This window comes from Triturus cristatus, chromosome 11 (genome assembly GCF_964204655.1).
Source record: "Triturus cristatus chromosome 11, aTriCri1.1, whole genome shotgun sequence".
Lineage (NCBI taxonomy): Eukaryota > Metazoa > Chordata > Amphibia > Caudata > Salamandridae > Triturus > Triturus cristatus.
In genome coordinates, this window is record NC_140594.1 from 263,222,493 (window position 1) to 263,242,089 (window position 19,597).

At 41.7% G+C, this 19,597-nt stretch overlaps 2 protein-coding genes across 2 annotated transcripts in view; one reads left to right on the plus strand and one right to left on the minus strand.

Moving 5' to 3' along the window:
- The window catches only part of LOC146783979 (uncharacterized), a 778,724-nt gene that overhangs the window by 632,381 nt on the left and 126,746 nt on the right, over positions 1-19,597 (plus strand). The gene's annotated exons all lie outside the window — the stretch shown is intronic.
- Positions 1-19,597, minus strand: part of PITPNB (phosphatidylinositol transfer protein beta) — a 624,814-nt gene that overhangs the window by 265,795 nt on the left and 339,422 nt on the right. The window contains exon 7 of the mRNA XM_085636212.1: positions 17,747-17,830. Coding sequence (XP_085492338.1) covers positions 17,747-17,830 — 84 coding nt within the window. The remainder of the gene's footprint in view (positions 1-17,746; positions 17,831-19,597) is intronic.

Consider the following 19,597-nt stretch of genomic DNA (forward strand, 5'->3'; position numbering starts at 1 on the left):
GACAAGAATGAACATGATGAAAGACTAAAAACGGTTCTCCACATTCTATCCAAAAAAGGATTAACTGCTGAACTAAATAAATGCAAATTTAGCATGAAGTTGGTCACATACCTGGGACATGAAGTAAGTGGTGATGGGATTTCTCCAAAAAAGGGCTTAATTGAAGCCATCAGAAAGACGCCCGTACCCAAATCGAAAGATGAAATAAGATCATTCCTTGGCATGGCTGAATTTTACTCAAAATTCGTTCAGAATTTGGCCACCAAGACTTACAACTTGAGACAATTACTTAAGGTAAGACAAGAATTTCTCTGCAATAAGGAACTCGAAAGTGACTTCATAAAAATAAAAAGTGATCTAATCTCTGCCTTTCCTCTCCAAGCTTTTGACAACCTTGCGCAAAGTATCATCACCATTGATGTGAGTGGCAAAGGTTGAGGAGCAGTACTATCTCAAATCAATGACAGAGGTGAAGAAGTAACCATCGCCTTTGCTTCTCGTTCACTTTCACCGGCAGAAGAAAAATCCTTGGTGATCGAGAAAGAAATGCTAGCCACTGTATGGTTGATGGAAAAATGTTGACAGTTCGTGTGGGGCACTAAATTTATTCTCCGCACCGACCATAACCCATTACTTAAAAGTGCTAACCTCAGAAGGTATACTCAAAGCTACTCCAAAAATAAGCAAAATGAACTTGAAACTCTTGGACTTCACGTAAAATGTTGAATACCTATCTGGGAAAAGAAATGAGGTAGCAGACTACCTCAGTAGATGTTCCTTACCATATGAAAATTCTGAACAAACTGACTGGGATGACTTCAATGTGGCTGCAGAATATGACAATACCACTGCTGTTACAATAGATGAATAGGACACTGAATATTCACATGATGAAATATTGTGTAAAGCAACATACTTCATCACACAAGGATGGCCTAGCAAAAATGAATGTCAAGGAGATTTAAGAGCTATGTGGGAAATACATTGACAATTCTGGTTACATTTGTAGCAGAGAGAATTGTTGTTCCCACAACATTACGATTCAAAGTTTTAGAAATAAATCACGAAGGTCATCTTGGCATAATGAAGTTAAAAACCAGGATCAAAATATCATATTGGTGGCCAGGTATGGACAGAGATACAGAAAAATGTGTTAAACAAGGTTTTATTTGGCAAGATGCTGATAAAACCCAACGAGTACTCAGACCCACCCTTGGCACCAGGCTCTTTCCTGATCAACCTTGAGAAAGTCTCAGTATTGATTAGTTAGGTCCCATCGATGATGATGGCCATCAAAAGCATATTCTTGTGGTCATTGGTGATTACTCAAAGTGGCCGGAAATTGAGATCACTGACAACTTTGACATGAAACAGGTCATCACATTTTTGGAGAGAGTGTTTCTGCGAGAAGGGATTCCCGAGAACATTCTAAGTGACAATGGACCACAATTCTCGTCTGAAAAATAAATGAAATTCTTGGAAAGAAATTAAATTTGTGGGAAGAAAACCCCTGTATATCACCCAGCAGGAAATTATATCGTAGAAAGATTTAACAAAGTCTTAACGGGTGGTGTACAAGCATCATTGAATGCAGGTAAAAATTGGGAAAAGGTACTTTTGAGTAAACTGTGGGCCTACAGAATCACACCCACAGGTACTGGTTATAGTCCATTCAGAATATTACGAGGCAGAGAACCATTTACAAAAGACAATGTTGCTTGGAACACCATGAAAACGTGGTAAATGGTCTCCTGCTTTGGTCAGATCTAGCTTAAGAAAAATGCATGAGACCTGCAAAGCCCATTTTGACAAAACACACAACACCCATGACACTATCTTAAAGGAAGGTGACTGGTTCAAGGTGAAACTCGCTTCGAAGGTAAAAAAGGGACTGAGTAAATACTCTGTACTATTGCAAGTAATTAAGCCGTACTCAAAGTCTGCCAAGTTGAGTGATGGGAAAGTTTGGTATTACAACAGGTTGACTAAGTGTGGCAATTTAAGCCACAATAAAAGAGCAGAGAAACCTTCTTCAATGAGTTGGATGAAGTCACGGATACCACTGTTACCAATAATAAATGTTTCCGTCCTCAATCTATTAGGGCTGATCCTATTGACACTGTACAACCTTCCTGTATCTCAGGGAAGATGACACGTGTTGGTAGGGTGAAAAGATTACCGATGAAATATAGAAGTAATGCTATGTAATTATTCTTTATTTTGCAAAGGATGGGGGTAGAGTTCTGCTATGTATTTAATGTATCTTTTGCATATTGATTTGCTTGCATTCTAATTCTTTGCATTTCCATATTACTATTCTTAATTTATGCTGATTATCTTTAGGGATACATATTCTTATACATGTAATTGTTCTAATGTTATATTGTTTGATTAAAGAGAGGATGTGGCATCACAGTTATCATGGTAACCATTGCTATGGTGACTGATGCTGTGTGCCTCCGTGTGTTCTAGAGTTAAGCTGTACAGTTAGAGAGAAGCCTTGCTGTTGAAAAGATGTACCTGTTGGCGCCTGAATAAATACTCTTAACCTTAATACTAGAGGAGTATCTTTACAATTCACTCTCCAACTTTGTATTTACTATTCTTGTCTCATAACTGAATATCTGGATGGATGAGAGCCCAAAAGCTGAGAAAGCCTTATTGACTGTTACACGTGGAACGGCTGAACACAAATCTTTATTCTTATCTTCAGTCCCGGAGACGTGGAAATGTATCTAATATATCTGATGAAACAGATTTTGTAAGAAACTGAAAGATTAGGAAAGCTCCTTAACACTTGGTTGCCCACCACAGGGTCTCATCTCTTTCTATAACCTTCGAGAAGATACTGCTTCTAAGCAATCAATACACAGAGGTTGTCTTGAGATGCCCATTTGTTCATGAACTGGGAATGTATAGGATTTGGTGAAGTTAATGAGCGTTTTGGTGTCAGCAAAGGTCAATTTTTAAGTCTTTCTATACTGCTGAGGGCAGTGAGATTAACTTGGGGTGGGCAAGGATTCCTAGTGGTATCATCAGTTTAGCTTCTGTCCACAAGACGGGTGGGGTTTGGTAGCAGTGATGGATGATTTTGATTCTTTATAAAGCGTTTTTTAGGTTGATAACCTGCTGCTGCAGCTGCTGGTGAGCGCCAAGTGGGAGTACAAATGTGAAAAGCTAACAGATTAAACGATGAGAGTAATAATTTGTGCCCAGAAAGTAACGGGAAATGCAAGACTGGAACTGACACAAACAAATTAATCGCAGAGAGTGTGAGTACCTTTACTCTGCAGTGCTTTGCAGAATCTACTCCACCCAAAAGGGCTCTTGCACTCGATGTAGTAAGGCATCATGGCCAGGCTCTGCATATGGCTTGGGCTTTTCCTCTGTTGGAATACTGGAAAAAGAGGGTGTTAGAACTAAGATGTGTGATGTGAGTGCATACTGAGTGTTACATTAGACATGGTCTGCTCATTCTGGCTCCTAATGTTAAAATGAGATTTAAGTTTGTTGCACTGGCATTTTTGCGTGCTGGGTGCTTAACAGCCACACATTGGTTGCAGTATTCTGGGCCCTTATTCGATAAGTGTCAGGAGAACGTGTCAGAATGGATGTTGGTGTGGTTGCATTCTAGTCCACTGTGTCACTGGAACCAAGCTATACCTGGCTGATGTGCCCTAATAACAGTAAAACCAGTCCTGGGTTGCTTGTGTTATGGTTCAAGGAGAGCGTGGCAATTCAGGACAGACTGTTAACCATTCAACATGGTCAAGACTGATTAGCATATGGCCAGATCCAAACTGAGGTGGCATGGTGTGCAAAATAACGATGGACTGGGATGCGGCCCGGAGTAATTACCAGGGGCTGAGATTAATTCAACCACTCCATCCATCAGTTTTTGAATACTTCAGTGTGACGCCCTAAGTGGGACCGGTATGCCCAGAGGTGGGTGGCATGCACACTGTGCCACTGAAATCATGCTATAACTGGCGGATAAGCCCTAATAAGGGAGCAAACGGTCATGCATTGCTTGTGTTCCGGTTCAGGGAAGGCATGGCCTGGCAGTTCAGGATGGACTCTTTCCAATGGAGAAGGGTCAAAACTGATTTGCATATGACATTGTTAAACAATTCCCCAGTGTTTTTTCTGGAAAAGTAGGAAAACTGTGGATCTGAAAACAAGATTATACTCAAAAACAATGCTGTACCAATCTGTCATAAAGCCAGAAACATACCCATTAGTATAAGAGAAGGTGTCATGGCTGAACTGGACGCTTTAGAAATAAAGGAATAACGGAGCCTGTAAAAGTGCAGAATGGCTCGCTCCCTTAGTCGTGGCACGCAAACCTGATGGCCGGTTGCACCTATGCATTGACTTGAGGGATCTCAGCAAAACCATTATAATAGATAAATTTCCCTTACCCAGAATTGATGAATTACTTGCGGAAACCAATGGCATTAAGTGGTTTTCGACCATAGATGTAACATTGGCCTATCATCAAATCCAGTTACATGACAGCAGCAGAAGTCTAACAGCTTTTATAACTTCATTTGGATGTTACTGCTTCATGCGAATGCCTTTCGGCCTTGCTTCTGCTGCTGCCGTGTTTCAAAGGCTAATGCACAAACTATTTAAAGGTTTAAAAGGCATAACCTACTTCCAGGACGATATTTTAATAATGGGACATGACAAGAATGAACATGATGAAAGACTAAAAACGGTTCTCCACATTCTATCCAAAAAAGGATTAACTGCTGAACTAAATAAATGCAAATTTAGCATGAAGTTGGTCACATACCTGGGACATGAAGTAAGTGGTGATGGGATTTCTCCAAAAAAGGGCTTAATTGAAGCCATCAGAAAGACGCCCGTACCCAAATCGAAAGATGAAATAAGATCATTCCTTGGCATGGCTGAATTTTACTCAAAATTCGTTCAGAATTTGGCCACCAAGACTTACAACTTGAGACAATTACTTAAGGTAAGACAAGAATTTCTCTGCAATAAGGAACTCGAAAGTGACTTCATAAAAATAAAAAGTGATCTAATCTCTGCCTTTCCTCTCCAAGCTTTTGACAACCTTGCGCAAAGTATCATCACCATTGATGTGAGTGGCAAAGGTTGAGGAGCAGTACTATCTCAAATCAATGACAGAGGTGAAGAAGTAACCATCGCCTTTGCTTCTCGTTCACTTTCACCGGCAGAAGAAAAATCCTTGGTGATCGAGAAAGAAATGCTAGCCACTGTATGGTTGATGGAAAAATGTTGACAGTTCGTGTGGGGCACTAAATTTATTCTCCGCACCGACCATAACCCATTACTTAAAAGTGCTAACCTCAGAAGGTATACTCAAAGCTACTCCAAAAATAAGCAAAATGAACTTGAAACTCTTGGACTTCACGTAAAATGTTGAATACCTATCTGGGAAAAGAAATGAGGTAGCAGACTACCTCAGTAGATGTTCCTTACCATATGAAAATTCTGAACAAACTGACTGGGATGACTTCAATGTGGCTGCAGAATATGACAATACCACTGCTGTTACAATAGATGAATAGGACACTGAATATTCACATGATGAAATATTGTGTAAAGCAACATACTTCATCACACAAGGATGGCCTAGCAAAAATGAATGTCAAGGAGATTTAAGAGCTATGTGGGAAATACATTGACAATTCTGGTTACATTTGTAGCAGAGAGAATTGTTGTTCCCACAACATTACGATTCAAAGTTTTAGAAATAAATCACGAAGGTCATCTTGGCATACTGAAGTTAAAAACCAGGATCAAAATATCATATTGGTGGCCAGGTATGGACAGAGATACAGAAAAATGTGTTAAACAAGGTTTTATTTGGCAAGATGCTGATAAAACCCAACGAGTACTCAGACCCACCCTTGGCACCAGGCTCTTTCCTGATCAACCTTGAGAAAGTCTCAGTATTGATTAGTTAGGTCCCATCGATGATGATGGCCATCAAAAGCATATTCTTGTGGTCATTGGTGATTACTCAAAGTGGCCGGAAATTGAGATCACTGACAACTTTGACATGAAACAGGTCATCACATTTTTGGAGAGAGTGTTTCTGCGAGAAGGGATTCCCGAGAACATTCTAAGTGACAATGGACCACAATTCTCGTCTGAAAAATAAATGAAATTCTTGGAAAGAAATTAAATTTGTGGGAAGAAAACCCCTGTATATCACCCAGCAGGAAATTATATCGTAGAAAGATTTAACAAAGTCTTAACGGGTGGTGTACAAGCATCATTGAATGCAGGTAAAAATTGGGAAAAGGTACTTTTGAGTAAACTGTGGGCCTACAGAATCACACCCACAGGTACTGGTTATAGTCCATTCAGAATATTACGAGGCAGAGAACCATTTACAAAAGACAATGTTGCTTGGAACACCATGAAAACGTGGTAAATGGTCTCCTGCTTTGGTCAGATCTAGCTTAAGAAAAATGCATGAGACCTGCAAAGCCCATTTTGACAAAACACACAACACCCATGACACTATCTTAAAGGAAGGTGACTGGTTCAAGGTGAAACTCGCTTCGAAGGTAAAAAAGGGACTGAGTAAATACTCTGTACTATTGCAAGTAATTAAGCCGTACTCAAAGTCTGCCAAGTTGAGTGATGGGAAAGTTTGGTATTACAACAGGTTGACTAAGTGTGGCAATTTAAGCCACAATAAAAGAGCAGAGAAACCTTCTTCAATGAGTTGGATGAAGTCACGGATACCACTGTTACCAATAATAAATGTTTCCGTCCTCAATCTATTAGGGCTGATCCTATTGACACTGTACAACCTTCCTGTATCTCAGGGAAGATGACACGTGTTGGTAGGGTGAAAAGATTACCGATGAAATATAGAAGTAATGCTATGTAATTATTCTTTATTTTGCAAAGGATGGGGGTAGAGTTCTGCTATGTATTTAATGTACCTTTTGCATATTGATTTGCTTGCATTCTAATTCTTTGCATTTCCATATTACTATTCTTAATTTATGCTGATTATCTTTAGGGATACATATTCTTATACATGTAATTGTTCTAATGTTATATTGTTTGATTAAAGAGAGGATGTGGCATCACAGTTATCATGGTAACCATTGCTATGGTGACTGATGCTGTGTGCCTCCGTGTGTTCTAGAGTTAAGCTGTACAGTTAGAGAGAAGCCTTGCTGTTGAAAAGATGTACCTGTTGGCGCCTGAATAAATACTCTTAACCTTAATACTAGAGGAGTATCTTTACAATTCACTCTCCAACTTTGTATTTACTATTCTTGTCTCATAACTGAATATCTGGATGGATGAGAGCCCAAAAGCTGAGAAAGCCTTATTGACTGTTACACGTGGAACGGCTGAACACAAATCTTTATTCTTATCTTCAGTCCCGGAGACGTGGAAATGTATCTAATATATCTGATGAAACAGATTTTGTAAGAAACTGAAAGATTAGGAAAGCTCCTTAACACTTGGTTGCCCACCACAGGGTCTCATCTCTTTCTATAACCTTCGAGAAGATACTGCTTCTAAGCAATCAATACACAGAGGTTGTCTTGAGATGCCCATTTGTTCATGAACTGGGAATGTATAGGATTTGGTGAAGTTAATGAGCGTTTTGGTGTCAGCAAAGGTCAATTTTTAAGTCTTTCTATACTGCTGAGGGCAGTGAGATTAACTTGGGGTGGGCAAGGATTCCTAGTGGTATCATCAGTTTAGCTTCTGTCCACAAGACGGGTGGGGTTTGGTAGCAGTGATGGATGATTTTGATTCTTTATAAAGCGTTTTTTAGGTTGATAACCTGCTGCTGCAGCTGCTGGTGAGCGCCAAGTGGGAGTACAAATGTGAAAAGCTAACAGATTAAACGATGAGAGTAATAATTTGTGCCCAGAAAGTAACGGGAAATGCAAGACTGGAACTGACACAAACAAATTAATCGCAGAGAGTGTGAGTACCTTTACTCTGCAGTGCTTTGCAGAATCTACTCCACCCAAAAGGGCTCTTGCACTCGATGTAGTAAGGCATCATGGCCAGGCTCTGCATATGGCTTGGGCTTTTCCTCTGTTGGAATACTGGAAAAAGAGGGTGTTAGAACTAAGATGTGTGATGTGAGTGCATACTGAGTGTTACATTAGACATGGTCTGCTCATTCTGGCTCCTAATGTTAAAATGAGATTTAAGTTTGTTGCACTGGCATTTTTGCGTGCTGGGTGCTTAACAGCCACACATTGGTTGCAGTATTCTGGGCCCTTATTCGATAAGTGTCAGGAGAACGTGTCAGAATGGATGTTGGTGTGGTTGCATTCTAGTCCACTGTGTCACTGGAACCAAGCTATACCTGGCTGATGTGCCCTAATAACAGTAAAACCAGTCCTGGGTTGCTTGTGTTATGGTTCAAGGAGAGCGTGGCAATTCAGGACAGACTGTTAACCATTCAACATGGTCAAGACTGATTAGCATATGGCCAGATCCAAACTGAGGTGGCATGGTGTGCAAAATAACGATGGACTGGGATGCGGCCCGGAGTAATTACCAGGGGCTGAGATTAATTCAACCACTCCATCCATCAGTTTTTGAATACTTCAGTGTGACGCCCTAAGTGGGACCGGTATGCCCAGAGGTGGGTGGCATGCACACTGTGCCACTGAAATCATGCTATAACTGGCGGATAAGCCCTAATAAGGGAGCAAACGGTCATGCATTGCTTGTGTTCCGGTTCAGGGAAGGCATGGCCTGGCAGTTCAGGATGGACTCTTTCCAATGGAGAAGGGTCAAAACTGATTTGCATATGGCTGGGTACAAACTGAGGTGGCATGGTGTACAAAGTAACGGTGGACTGGGATGTGGCCCGAAGAATTACCAGTGGCTGCGATTAATTCAAGCATTCACCCATCACTTTTTGTACACTTCGGTTTGGAAGAAGGCATCGTATGAAGTCAAAACGTACGCATGCCAATAAAATGTCTGAAGTGTTGGAGGGTGTCCGATGTCTGTCTAAATCCAGTATGCCTTTTACAGAAATAACTATGACGAGAAGAAAAGACACAAATACCTTAAATTTTACTGTGTATATTTCCATTAAATCACTGTGCAATGGACTGAGTTTTCAAAAAGATACATACTGCCGAATCCCCCAAATTGGAGATTTCTAGGAGTCTTGGGACTGTCCGTAGTGCTCAGGAGTTTCGATGACAGCAAGGCTTCTTGTTATGCCTTTGTACAAAAAAGCAGTGGCATATAAACGGCAGAGAGAAAAAAGAATGAGGGAGAAGGAAATGTGGATAGCTATGAACTGCATCACCTACATTTAAATGAAAAACGACTTGAAAGAAGGCGCCTGAATTCATTTTAATTTGGGTTATATTTCAGCCAACATCTTGCAGCTTCTACAGGAAGCGAATATATTGTATCACTGCTAACATTAAACTCTCAGCACTCAGGCAAGCAGGTGATAATGGAAACAAGCATTGGCATAGCCAATAGGTCTCGCCTTTGGGACCTTATAAGTGTTTAGCCATGCAACAGTTGCGTAACTAAATACTTATAAGGTCCCACAATCGAGACCTATTGGCTATGTCAAGCGGCCTTGCGGCCGCGAGAGTGATCGTGATTGCGAGCGTGATCGTGATCAACATCAAAGCGGCCTTGCGGCCGCGAAAGTGAAAGTAATTGCGGTAAAACGGAGCGCGCGCACCCGCGCACATGGACTGTAGCCCTAGGCTGGCCTGGTAGCACTTTTTGGAGCCCTCTCAATAAGTCTCGCCAGACCAGCGCATGCGCTGGGTCAGGCGAGACCTAAAAACCCTATGCAATATTCGTGCTATTTCTAACGTGCAGTAACGTACAAAGTCCACAAGATAGAGTTCAACTAATCTATAAAAACCAATACACAGTTCACCCTAAAACGCAAGGAAAAAACAAATACAGAGAATTCAGGGCACATCGGTGTCTCACAACCCTGCTTCGAAATAGCTATTTTTACAAAATAAGTTTGATTTAGAGACTGAAAACTGCATCATGGCTGTTTAGACGGCTTTTATATCAACTAATGTATTGTCACAGGTCTATTGCTGCCTTGCACATTCTCGGTTGTTCTGCCTGCGTTTATTATAGTTCAAAGGAGGGCCTTTTCATGAACATGGCCTAACATTTCTCCAAGCTATGCGCTCTTCAAGTTTGTTTTGCCCTCAATATTCGGAAGAAATGGCAGAGTGTGAAATTCTGTCTGCAGGCTTTGGCACAAGGAAATGGCTACAGGGAAGTCCACGATTTGTTTTCTTGTGTTCTTGAGGCAGACAGCTTTTCTGTACATGTCTAAATCAGAACAACAACTGGGGCGCCTTATTCAAATGAAATGAATCGCCGCTGGTCTTAACTGTGCATCTTCATCAGTGTAAAGTGATCCCCTCCTCAGGGTGGGACTGTGCGGCTGCACCAGTCCAATGGAATTTCATCATTTTTATTAAGTGATATTTTAGGGGGGGGTCGTGGGCTTAATAGACGGTGAAGTAAAATAGCAGAGACGGAGCCACACACATCGCAGCAGTCAGTAGGCAGAGTTTCATCCATCCTTGAAAATGGCTCAGCGGTTTGATGCTCGTCGCGGACATCTTAGTAGGTCACACGATCTAATGTCAGCAAGGCCCACTCGGCCTTTGATCCTTCAGAGATGCGTAAATTCAGGACAAGTAGAAGGAATACGAATAATGTCAGTTATACACAGCGCTTGGAAGTGTCGGGAGCGCGACGTGAAGCACTACATAAACTCTATCGCTTTTTGCAGGGGGAAGGAGCCATCACTGTCGTTTCTTCTGCACCTGGAGGTATGCGGACTCGTCCTCAGAAGATTTCTGTCCGTTGTGGACAAGTCCTTCCGAGTTAATCATCTGCTGATGCAGGAGGGGTTGACGTGAGTGAATAAGTTCCACAAGGGTGTGGGAATAAAGAATAAAAAGAGTAGAGCATATGGGGACCCCGCAAGCAAAAGATTACAAACTAGACAGAAAAGTAGACAAGATACCAGCTTCAAGGCGATCTGCAAGGCAGGACTTGAGCCCGTCCAAGGCCGAGTCCTGGATCCCAAACTCAGACAAAGAGCTCAGTCCCCGGCCGAGAGAGGCTGAGCCGAGAGCAGAGCAGAGACCCAGGAGCACCAGAGCAGAGGACTTGTTCCTATTCTCACTGTACATAAATGGCCTGGGGGCGAATCTGCTGGAACTTGAGGCCGATCGTCCCCGCATGGGAGACCGTAGTGTTCCGATGCCAATCTATGCCGACGATACTGTCCTAATGGCTAGGACAACAACCGGCTTACAATGGTTGCTGGACCGTTTGTGTCAGTTAATGATCAGTCTGGATCTGAGGGTCAGTCAGGCCAAGATGCATGCTATGATCTTTGGCGCTAAGAAAAAGGATAGTACCGATTTGGTAGTCAATAGTTCCAAGGTCAGCACTGTGTCTTTGTTGTCGTATCGTTCGACAATCACCATCCATGGGGCCTCCGAAAGACCAGCAGAGCCGCCGCTTTCTCTAAAGCTGTGGAGGCTCTTAACTGTGCCCTCAGATTATTCCATAAGCCAATCAAGGAACTCTCGGCCATTTACAAAGCCAAATGCTGTGCCGTTGCCTCCTATTGGGCCAGGGTATGGAGCATTAATGATCAGCGGAGCCTAGAAAATGCTTTTATTAAAAGGTTATCTGTCTCCAGAAGCACTAGCTCTTTATCTGCCACTCTGAGGTTGGGATTGGATATATAAACAATTTTATAAGGTTGCAACCACTCCTCCTGTGGCTCAGAATTTGGTTTAAGAGCCAGACATCATTTAACAGAGCTGTGCTTGCTGATTGTTTGAAACTGGACAGAGGCCTGACCATTCCAGGATAAGGTATGTCTGCGACACTTGCCTTACACTGGGGCGCGAAGATTTGTTTACTTCTCCTAGCAGCGGGGCAGCGGCCTCCCGCACTTCTCTTAGGAACACTTTTCTAGCTAGTCGAACGGATGAGAGAATTCGGAGGGTGGGTGATATGCCTACGGTCCACACATATATACTGATCTTTGTAAACCCTAGCTTTGAACCTTACCTCCGATGGGTGTATAACGAGCGCCATAGTTTTTGTTAGCTAGATTCAGACTATGCACCGTGCACTTTCTGGTCGCCATTCCTCGCTAGGGGTCTTATTTCTGTTGCCTACCAGTCTGTCCCTGTGACGATCATTCACAACAAACTACGATTCACTTTGTTTAATTTACAAATGTTATTCATTGCTAAGAAAGCGCAATTTGCTGCCTTTTCTAAAAGAAGTGAATATTCAATACTGTAAAGCAGCTTTTAATTACTTACAGACTCTTCCCTCTGTGAAAATCTGTTTTCAAAAAGCCACTTTGATTCAATGTGCAATAAAGCAGAGGGAGACTCTGTTGATGTATTAGTTGATACACTTTCTTTTATTTGTTTGTGCCTTCATCGGTGCTTTATTTAATTGTAATCCACCTGCTGTATGACTTTTTATGGTTTGAACGTATTCATGTGGATTTGTTGTTTTTATACTTTTATGATCTAGTTAGTTTGAATAAAGTTGCTTCTGAGTCTGAGACTTGTCCTGATCTTTTAACAAGCGACCGTCCAAGACGCAGGTCAAAGCAGCTTCAGTGCTGTATGCAAGACGGAAGCTAGACGGAATTTTATTCAAAATATTATTAGATTTGATGTACTGGGAGAATTGACGATTAATAGTCCTCTGTAGAATCTTGCTGTGATAGGACTAGGGCGAACTAGGCCTACATTTTCTTACCACTGAAGATCTATGGATGGCTAATTTAGAAAAGGAATAACAATAATCTTCTTCCAAGATTAAGGGACAGAAGGCGATATAATGGACTTTTTACAGAGCTCGTGTAAACCTACATCATTATAGGTAGGGCAGAACTTTGTGGACATGGAACCAGCCAGAAGAGATGGACATCAACAGATTGGTCGATTACTTGGCCAAGAAAGAATTGAACACAGATAACCAACAACCATTACAGCGTCCTAACTAAGGAGAAAAAAAAATCACTTCTAGTGCATACATCAGGCAAGGAATGAAATGACTGATAGATATAATTTATCCTGTCTACAAAAAAACTTGCAAACTTAATAGTCTGAAGTTCACTAAATGTAATGACAGTGAAAACTGTATTAGGTCAAAGGCACTTGATACCTTCAGTATTTTATTTATTTATTTGAAAAGATTTATATAGCGCTAGCTAGACGCGGAGGTATCAGAGCGCTTTACATGAGGATCAGCAAGTTACAGCTTACATAGTTACATCAATTAAATCAAAGAATCAATGAGGGAGGGGGAGGGAAGGAAACACAACAGGGAAATAAGGAAAACAATGTCAGATGACCGGCTGTGTAGGTGACAGCAGAGGGGGTGAAACCAGGGCTAGACTCTATAGCTGCATATAACAGCTCCACCGGGCATCGGCCAAGGTTGCTCGTGCACCGAGGTAAGCACAAACAGTTTTGGGATCCGCCCACTTACAGGTTACATAGTTACATCAATTGAATCAAAGAATCACGGAGCGAGGAGGAGGGGGAGGGGGAGGGAAGGAAACACAACGGGGAAACGAGGAAAACAATGTCAGATGACCGGCTGAGTAGGTGACGACCGAGGGGGTGAAACCAGGGCCAGACTCCTCTATAGCTGCACATGACAGCTCCACTGGGCATCGGCCAAGGTTGCTCGTGCACCGAGGTAAGTACAAACTCTCCAAAGCGCTAAGAGACCTGCCGGTGTATATGCGTTATACAAATACCAGTTAACATAACAAACAGTTTTGGTATCTGCCCCGGGGGCATCATCAAAGGTCTATCGAAAATTCCGTCAAAGTTCCATCGGGCATGGGCCATGTTGATCCGGCTCCTTGGTGTGTACAATGTTCAAGGTTTCAGTCTGGGGGGCATCGTCGTACATCAATTGGCAGCACCTATCCCAGAGTTACTGGGAGGCTAAGACTTACTGTAGGGTTGATATGCACTCGATAGCAATGCTTCCAGAGGACAGGCCAGGACAACAATCTTAAGGTCAGGCATATAGAATGTGTAGGCCAGGGGTTGTAGGGCACTCCGCTGTTGCCCCAAGCAATGCTCTCGGTGTGAGTGAGGCTGTTGCAGGACTAAGTGTAAAAAAACAGTCCTATTGCTAGTCTTTTGCGTTGAGCAACGAAATCTCACTTCGGGGGCCATAGTACGTTTCAACTCATTCAACCATTCAATGAATTATATTCTCTGCTTCAGTTCTCTAAATAGTATTGTAGCCCAGCATTAAACCATTTTCTGAGTGCCACCAACTTTGAAAGATATCCTGGCTGAAGCAAAAAGTCTAATTTTGGTTCAATCACAGAGTTTGGTCAAGTGAGAAAACCTCGCCTCAAGCTCTATTTTCTAACTTATGCGACCACTAAAACACATATTATCCCCTACAAGTTAAATAACATCATGCCCATTGGGCGCAGGGTCAAGAATGATTTGCATATGGCTGGGTCCAAACTGGAATGGCATGTTGAGTAAAAAACGATAGATTTAGGCTCCGATCTCTGTACTGGGGTGAATGTAGGACATTGTTCTGCATTCTGTCCATCAATTGTTCTTTTTGCATTTGTCACCCCGAGTGGTACGGGTATGCCCAGACGTGGCTCCTGTGCGCGCTCCATGTCACTGGAGTCAAGCTATCCTGGCTGATGAGGGCTGAAATCCCAAAACCGGTCCTAGGATTCTTGTTTCCAGTCCAGGGAGGACCAGGCCGGGCAGATCGGGCTGGACTGTTCCCATTGGGCACAGGGTCAAGACTGATTTGCATATGGCTGGGTCCAAACTGGAATGGCATGGTGAGCAAAAAAACAATGGATTTAGGCCCAGATCTCTACACTGGGGTACATTTATGACATTGGTCTGCATTCTGTCCATCAATTGTTATTTTTGCACTGAAACTGCTCAGACACAAAGTTAAATGAAGGTAAAATTATAACCACAAGAACAATATATTACAGTTTCACTATAAAAAAAACATTTGAAATAAAGTGCAAAATAAAGTATATATTTATATGTATGGCTTCCACTCTTTCAACCAAAGTGCTGCACAATAATTATTTTTACACTGCTGAAAGGCTGTCTGTCCCATAGGCTAACATTGGAGCTGCACTGCAACATATTACATGTGTAACTTTCATTTGGGACAAGATAGAAAAATGGACCCAGCAGGTTGTCACAGTAATGAGGGAGCCGTAACAGAAACCAGCAGTACCACCGAAGAGGAAGCAGATGAGCTCCTCTGACGTTCACTGTGAGCGGGGCCGGGGAATGAGGCACATCGACAGTAAAGTGAGGCAGGGAGCCATGAGGAAGCGGACGAGATCCACTGACATCCTGTTGGGGTAGGAGGCCCGCGGGCAGTGCAGTGAGACCTGGAGCCTTGCAAGCGAACACCTCTGCACGGAGCCGGGCTGCCCAATTTTGTTTCCGCTGCGCTGCAGTCTCGCAGGCAGCCACGTGGAGCTGTAATGAAGGACACAGCAGACAGCTGCTTCACTCCATACCTTTGAGGGCACTTGATAAGCGAATCAGATAGCAGGGCAGGGTGGCAATCCTCGACAGAGGTCCCCATCTTGCTCAGGCTACTTTGAAATTACTGTGCCACCTTTAAGAGAAGCGCAGAAGCGCTGGGGCCTCCGAAGGGGTGATTTGTGCACACAAATAATCTATTAATGCAGGTGCAACCGAACTGTGACATTAGCTTTACAAATTGCATTAACATAATATTAGGATTCATGTCAGTGGAATCATGGGAAAACCAAAATAACAAGTACTGATACTTTAAGAAACTGCATAAAATGTGCAGTGATGGTGTAAGGTGGTGTTATGCCTAATGTTTTCCTGATGTTTTCTAACATGTTCAACCTATGAGCATTTACTCTATGGCACTACCTATGATATTATGACCATTGTCTTGTGGCAAAGTGATGTATGATCTATGTGAGATAATGACAATTGCCTAGTTGGCAAAGTGATTTATGTGATTGTGGTCTTTGTGCTTTATATACAACATGCAAGATATTTTTATAAACGTGTGAGGAGTCTCTTTTGTGGTGTATCTTGTGTGTCACTGGTGTGTGTGTGTTGCACAAACACTTACACATTGTGTCTCTAATAAGTCTGATCGCTCTGCCAAGCTACCAAGTGGGTGAACAGGGGTTATCTTGGATGTGTAACTCCCTTATCCTGACTAGATTGGTGGGTTCTGCCTGGCATAGGTGCATACCGTAGCCAAAAAGAAACCCAATTGCTAACAATGAGGCAAACCAAACAAGCATTGGCATAGCCAATAGGTCTCGCCTTTGGGACCTTATAAGTGTTTAGCCATGCAACAGTTGCATAACTAAACACTTATAAGGTCCCAAAAGCGAGACCTATTGGCTATGCCAATGCTTGTTTTAACTGCTGCAATCTATTGAAGCCTCATGGAGAACATCTTTCGCGGCCGCGCAATCAAACATCAAAGCGGCCGCGCGGCCCCGAAAGTAAAAGTAATCGCGGTAAAGCGCGACGCGCGTGCCCGCGCACATGCTCTGTAGCTCTAGGCTGGCCTGGTAGCACTTTTTGGAGCCCTCACAAAATGTCTCGCCAGACCAGCGCATGCGCTGGGTCAGGCAAGACCTAAAAAGGACTCCTGGTCCATATAGACCTTAAAAACCCCCTAATGTGGGTCCAAAAATGTCATCTACATATAGAATAGCCAGCCTTTAAATGTTATTGGGTAGCTGCTGCCATGCTGTGAGTATATAAGTGATCTGTTGCCTTAGGGGTGAGACATCTGGATTCAAGAATATAAACCAGCAAAAAGAAACAATTTTTAATAAAAATAAATACATTTGTGACATGTTTGGTGATTTCCATAAACAATAACTCCATTCAAAACAGCTTTATAACAATTTTTCCGGATATTATGATGGTTCACATTGGCCATTGCATAAGGTCTGAGGCCGTTTCCAATGGGCACTGAACATTTGACAAAACTAATATTTGAGACCCAACATTTGTTATCAAAAGTAGCAGATCCTGCTCAACCCATGAGGAAGTTTATTCCATTGTTCTGTTCGAACATCATTTCTCATTTCCACAAGCTGGTAAAGCTCCTGATTAAAATCGGCCACGTAAATGTGCATGTATTATTGCAACACTCATGGAGGTCGGGTCCTAGCACCACCTTGTACCAGGCGCAGGATGGACCAAGCACTTAATTAGATGGGCAAGGAGGATCGCTTTTGTTAGATTATTAGATCACCCATAATAGCTCAATTTGAAATCGAATATTGGGATGCAGGTTTGCTCTCTCAAAATAAGTTATTGCCAAAGAATGTGTTTGAGGAGTTCCGGAAAGCACAACTTGTCAGCTGACAGCACAGCTGATTGCTGGTGGAGATTAATGATGGGTAAAGCTGGGGGAGCTTTGTGCAATTAAGCTACTTCGGTAGGAAAAGGTTTACTAATACAATGATTGACAACTACTTAGAGGATATTCAAAATGTTGGAACCACACTAGAAGAACATGAATTAAGACTAACTCTAGGAAGTTGAGTACTAAGAACATGCATTTGATACAACTCTTGCAACTTACTACATTGCCCTTAAAGTATAATTCATATCATCCTCCCTCGAAACCCCCAAAAATACAAAATACTGATACGCACTGCATGTTCTACTTGGCTTCGATCTGCGATGTCAATATGTACCACTTCCACCGTTTTCCATATATTAGGATCGAGACTATGCACCTGCAAAAAGAAAGATTTTTTTGTGAGATTAGTTCAAAATAAAAACAGAAATGTAAAATAACGTACGCACATTGTAACTTTTTATTTATTTTGTGATCATGAAAGTGACCGAAAAGAAAAGCTGTGTCCATGTGTCAAATGTGAAGAAAAGCGCATATTTCCTACAGCATCTCATTTTGTTTGTTTGTAGCAGCAACATACAATCAGTTAAGATGGACAATAGCCGTTTCATAGACCCGCCCGTTTTTCTCACCTTGGAGTATTTAACGAATAATTTAATTATCCCATAAAAATATGGACGCCGTTATAAAATGACTTTTATTGACAATTCTGTAGGATCTTCACAGTGTCACCAAGTTCATCAATGTAAAGGCAGAATTCCAATATTAAGTTATTCATGTCAACATTGGCCTGTCACTAGATGACAGGCAAGCCTTAAATGTCGAAAATGCATTTTGAGGTGACTGTACAGTTTACATCTATAGAATGGAACATCAAAACACAACACACAAGCACATATACAGACCTAAAAAGAGAAAAAAAAGTCTCTAAAGTTGGAGAGCTGGTTTTAAATTGGGTCGGTTCTGGTCCATGAAGAGGACAGCAGCAGAAACTTGCATAACATAAGGATTGGACAGTTTTTAATCTGTTTTCATCAAAATACCTCCTGTTGATAAAGGGGTCAGGGATAATAAGTCACTTCTGGTGGCAGTGAGGCCACCTGGAGTTTCCTGCAGAAGAATGTATTCTTCAGCTTCATGCTCCTCCGCTCCAGATAGTTATATTTTTGACACCTATAAATTCCTATGAACCAAGAAGTATGATCCCTATAAAATGTGGCTTGCTACAGCCTGCATTGTCTGTTTCTGTAACTCCAACAATTGCTAGGGCTGCCTCTTGCATCCAGAAAACAAATAGGAAGCCAACTGGCCTTCCAGACAAGGGTTCCCACTTATGAAGACAATCACTACACGGAAGATATTCACACATGTTTCTTGATTGCCCACAATTATGAATGGGTGCAATTAAATGTTCATTATTTTAAGTTTAGTCACTGGCTCGAAAACAACATCTTCCAAATAAACCCTATTTCATAATATCACAAACGGACACAGCTAGACAGAGGCCAAACGGTGGATACGCCGTGGCATAATGATTTCCTTTGTAGCTTTTTGATCAGCCTCATCCCAACATTGTGAAGCAGAATTCACAGGGAACATAGTCTAGATTTACAGAATTATCAGGCAGATTAGTTTTACATAATTGTAAAGGAATGATTTAGCTTGATGGCTGCAAACAAAATTCTTCTGAAGGGCTGGAAATCTTCTTGTCCACAAATGAAACTGGGATATTGCACATAACAAATTTAACACTAAACGAGAAACTGATGTCAAACCTAGAAAACCTGACCTTTTTAAAATATGGAAGTATTTTATTTTCAAACGTTTGACTATTTGGGCGGCTTTATGTGTGCAAAAAGATCTACTATTAAAAATGACTTTCAATAGAAGTGTTTAATTCTTAATTTGAGGAAATAATTCAAAATAGTCATTATGTTAGCTTAATATTCTGTTTCGCCTATTTTATGCAATGCTTTGTTTTTTTATAAATAATTCATATTATTAATGTTTTCCATTTTTTTTAAAGTTAAACATTCCAAAACAAATATACAACAACTGTGGTATACAGCATGTAAAGGGTTTGATGCCAAAACATAATTTGTTTGTATTATGATCTTTCTGAAAATTAACAACTTATTATATATAA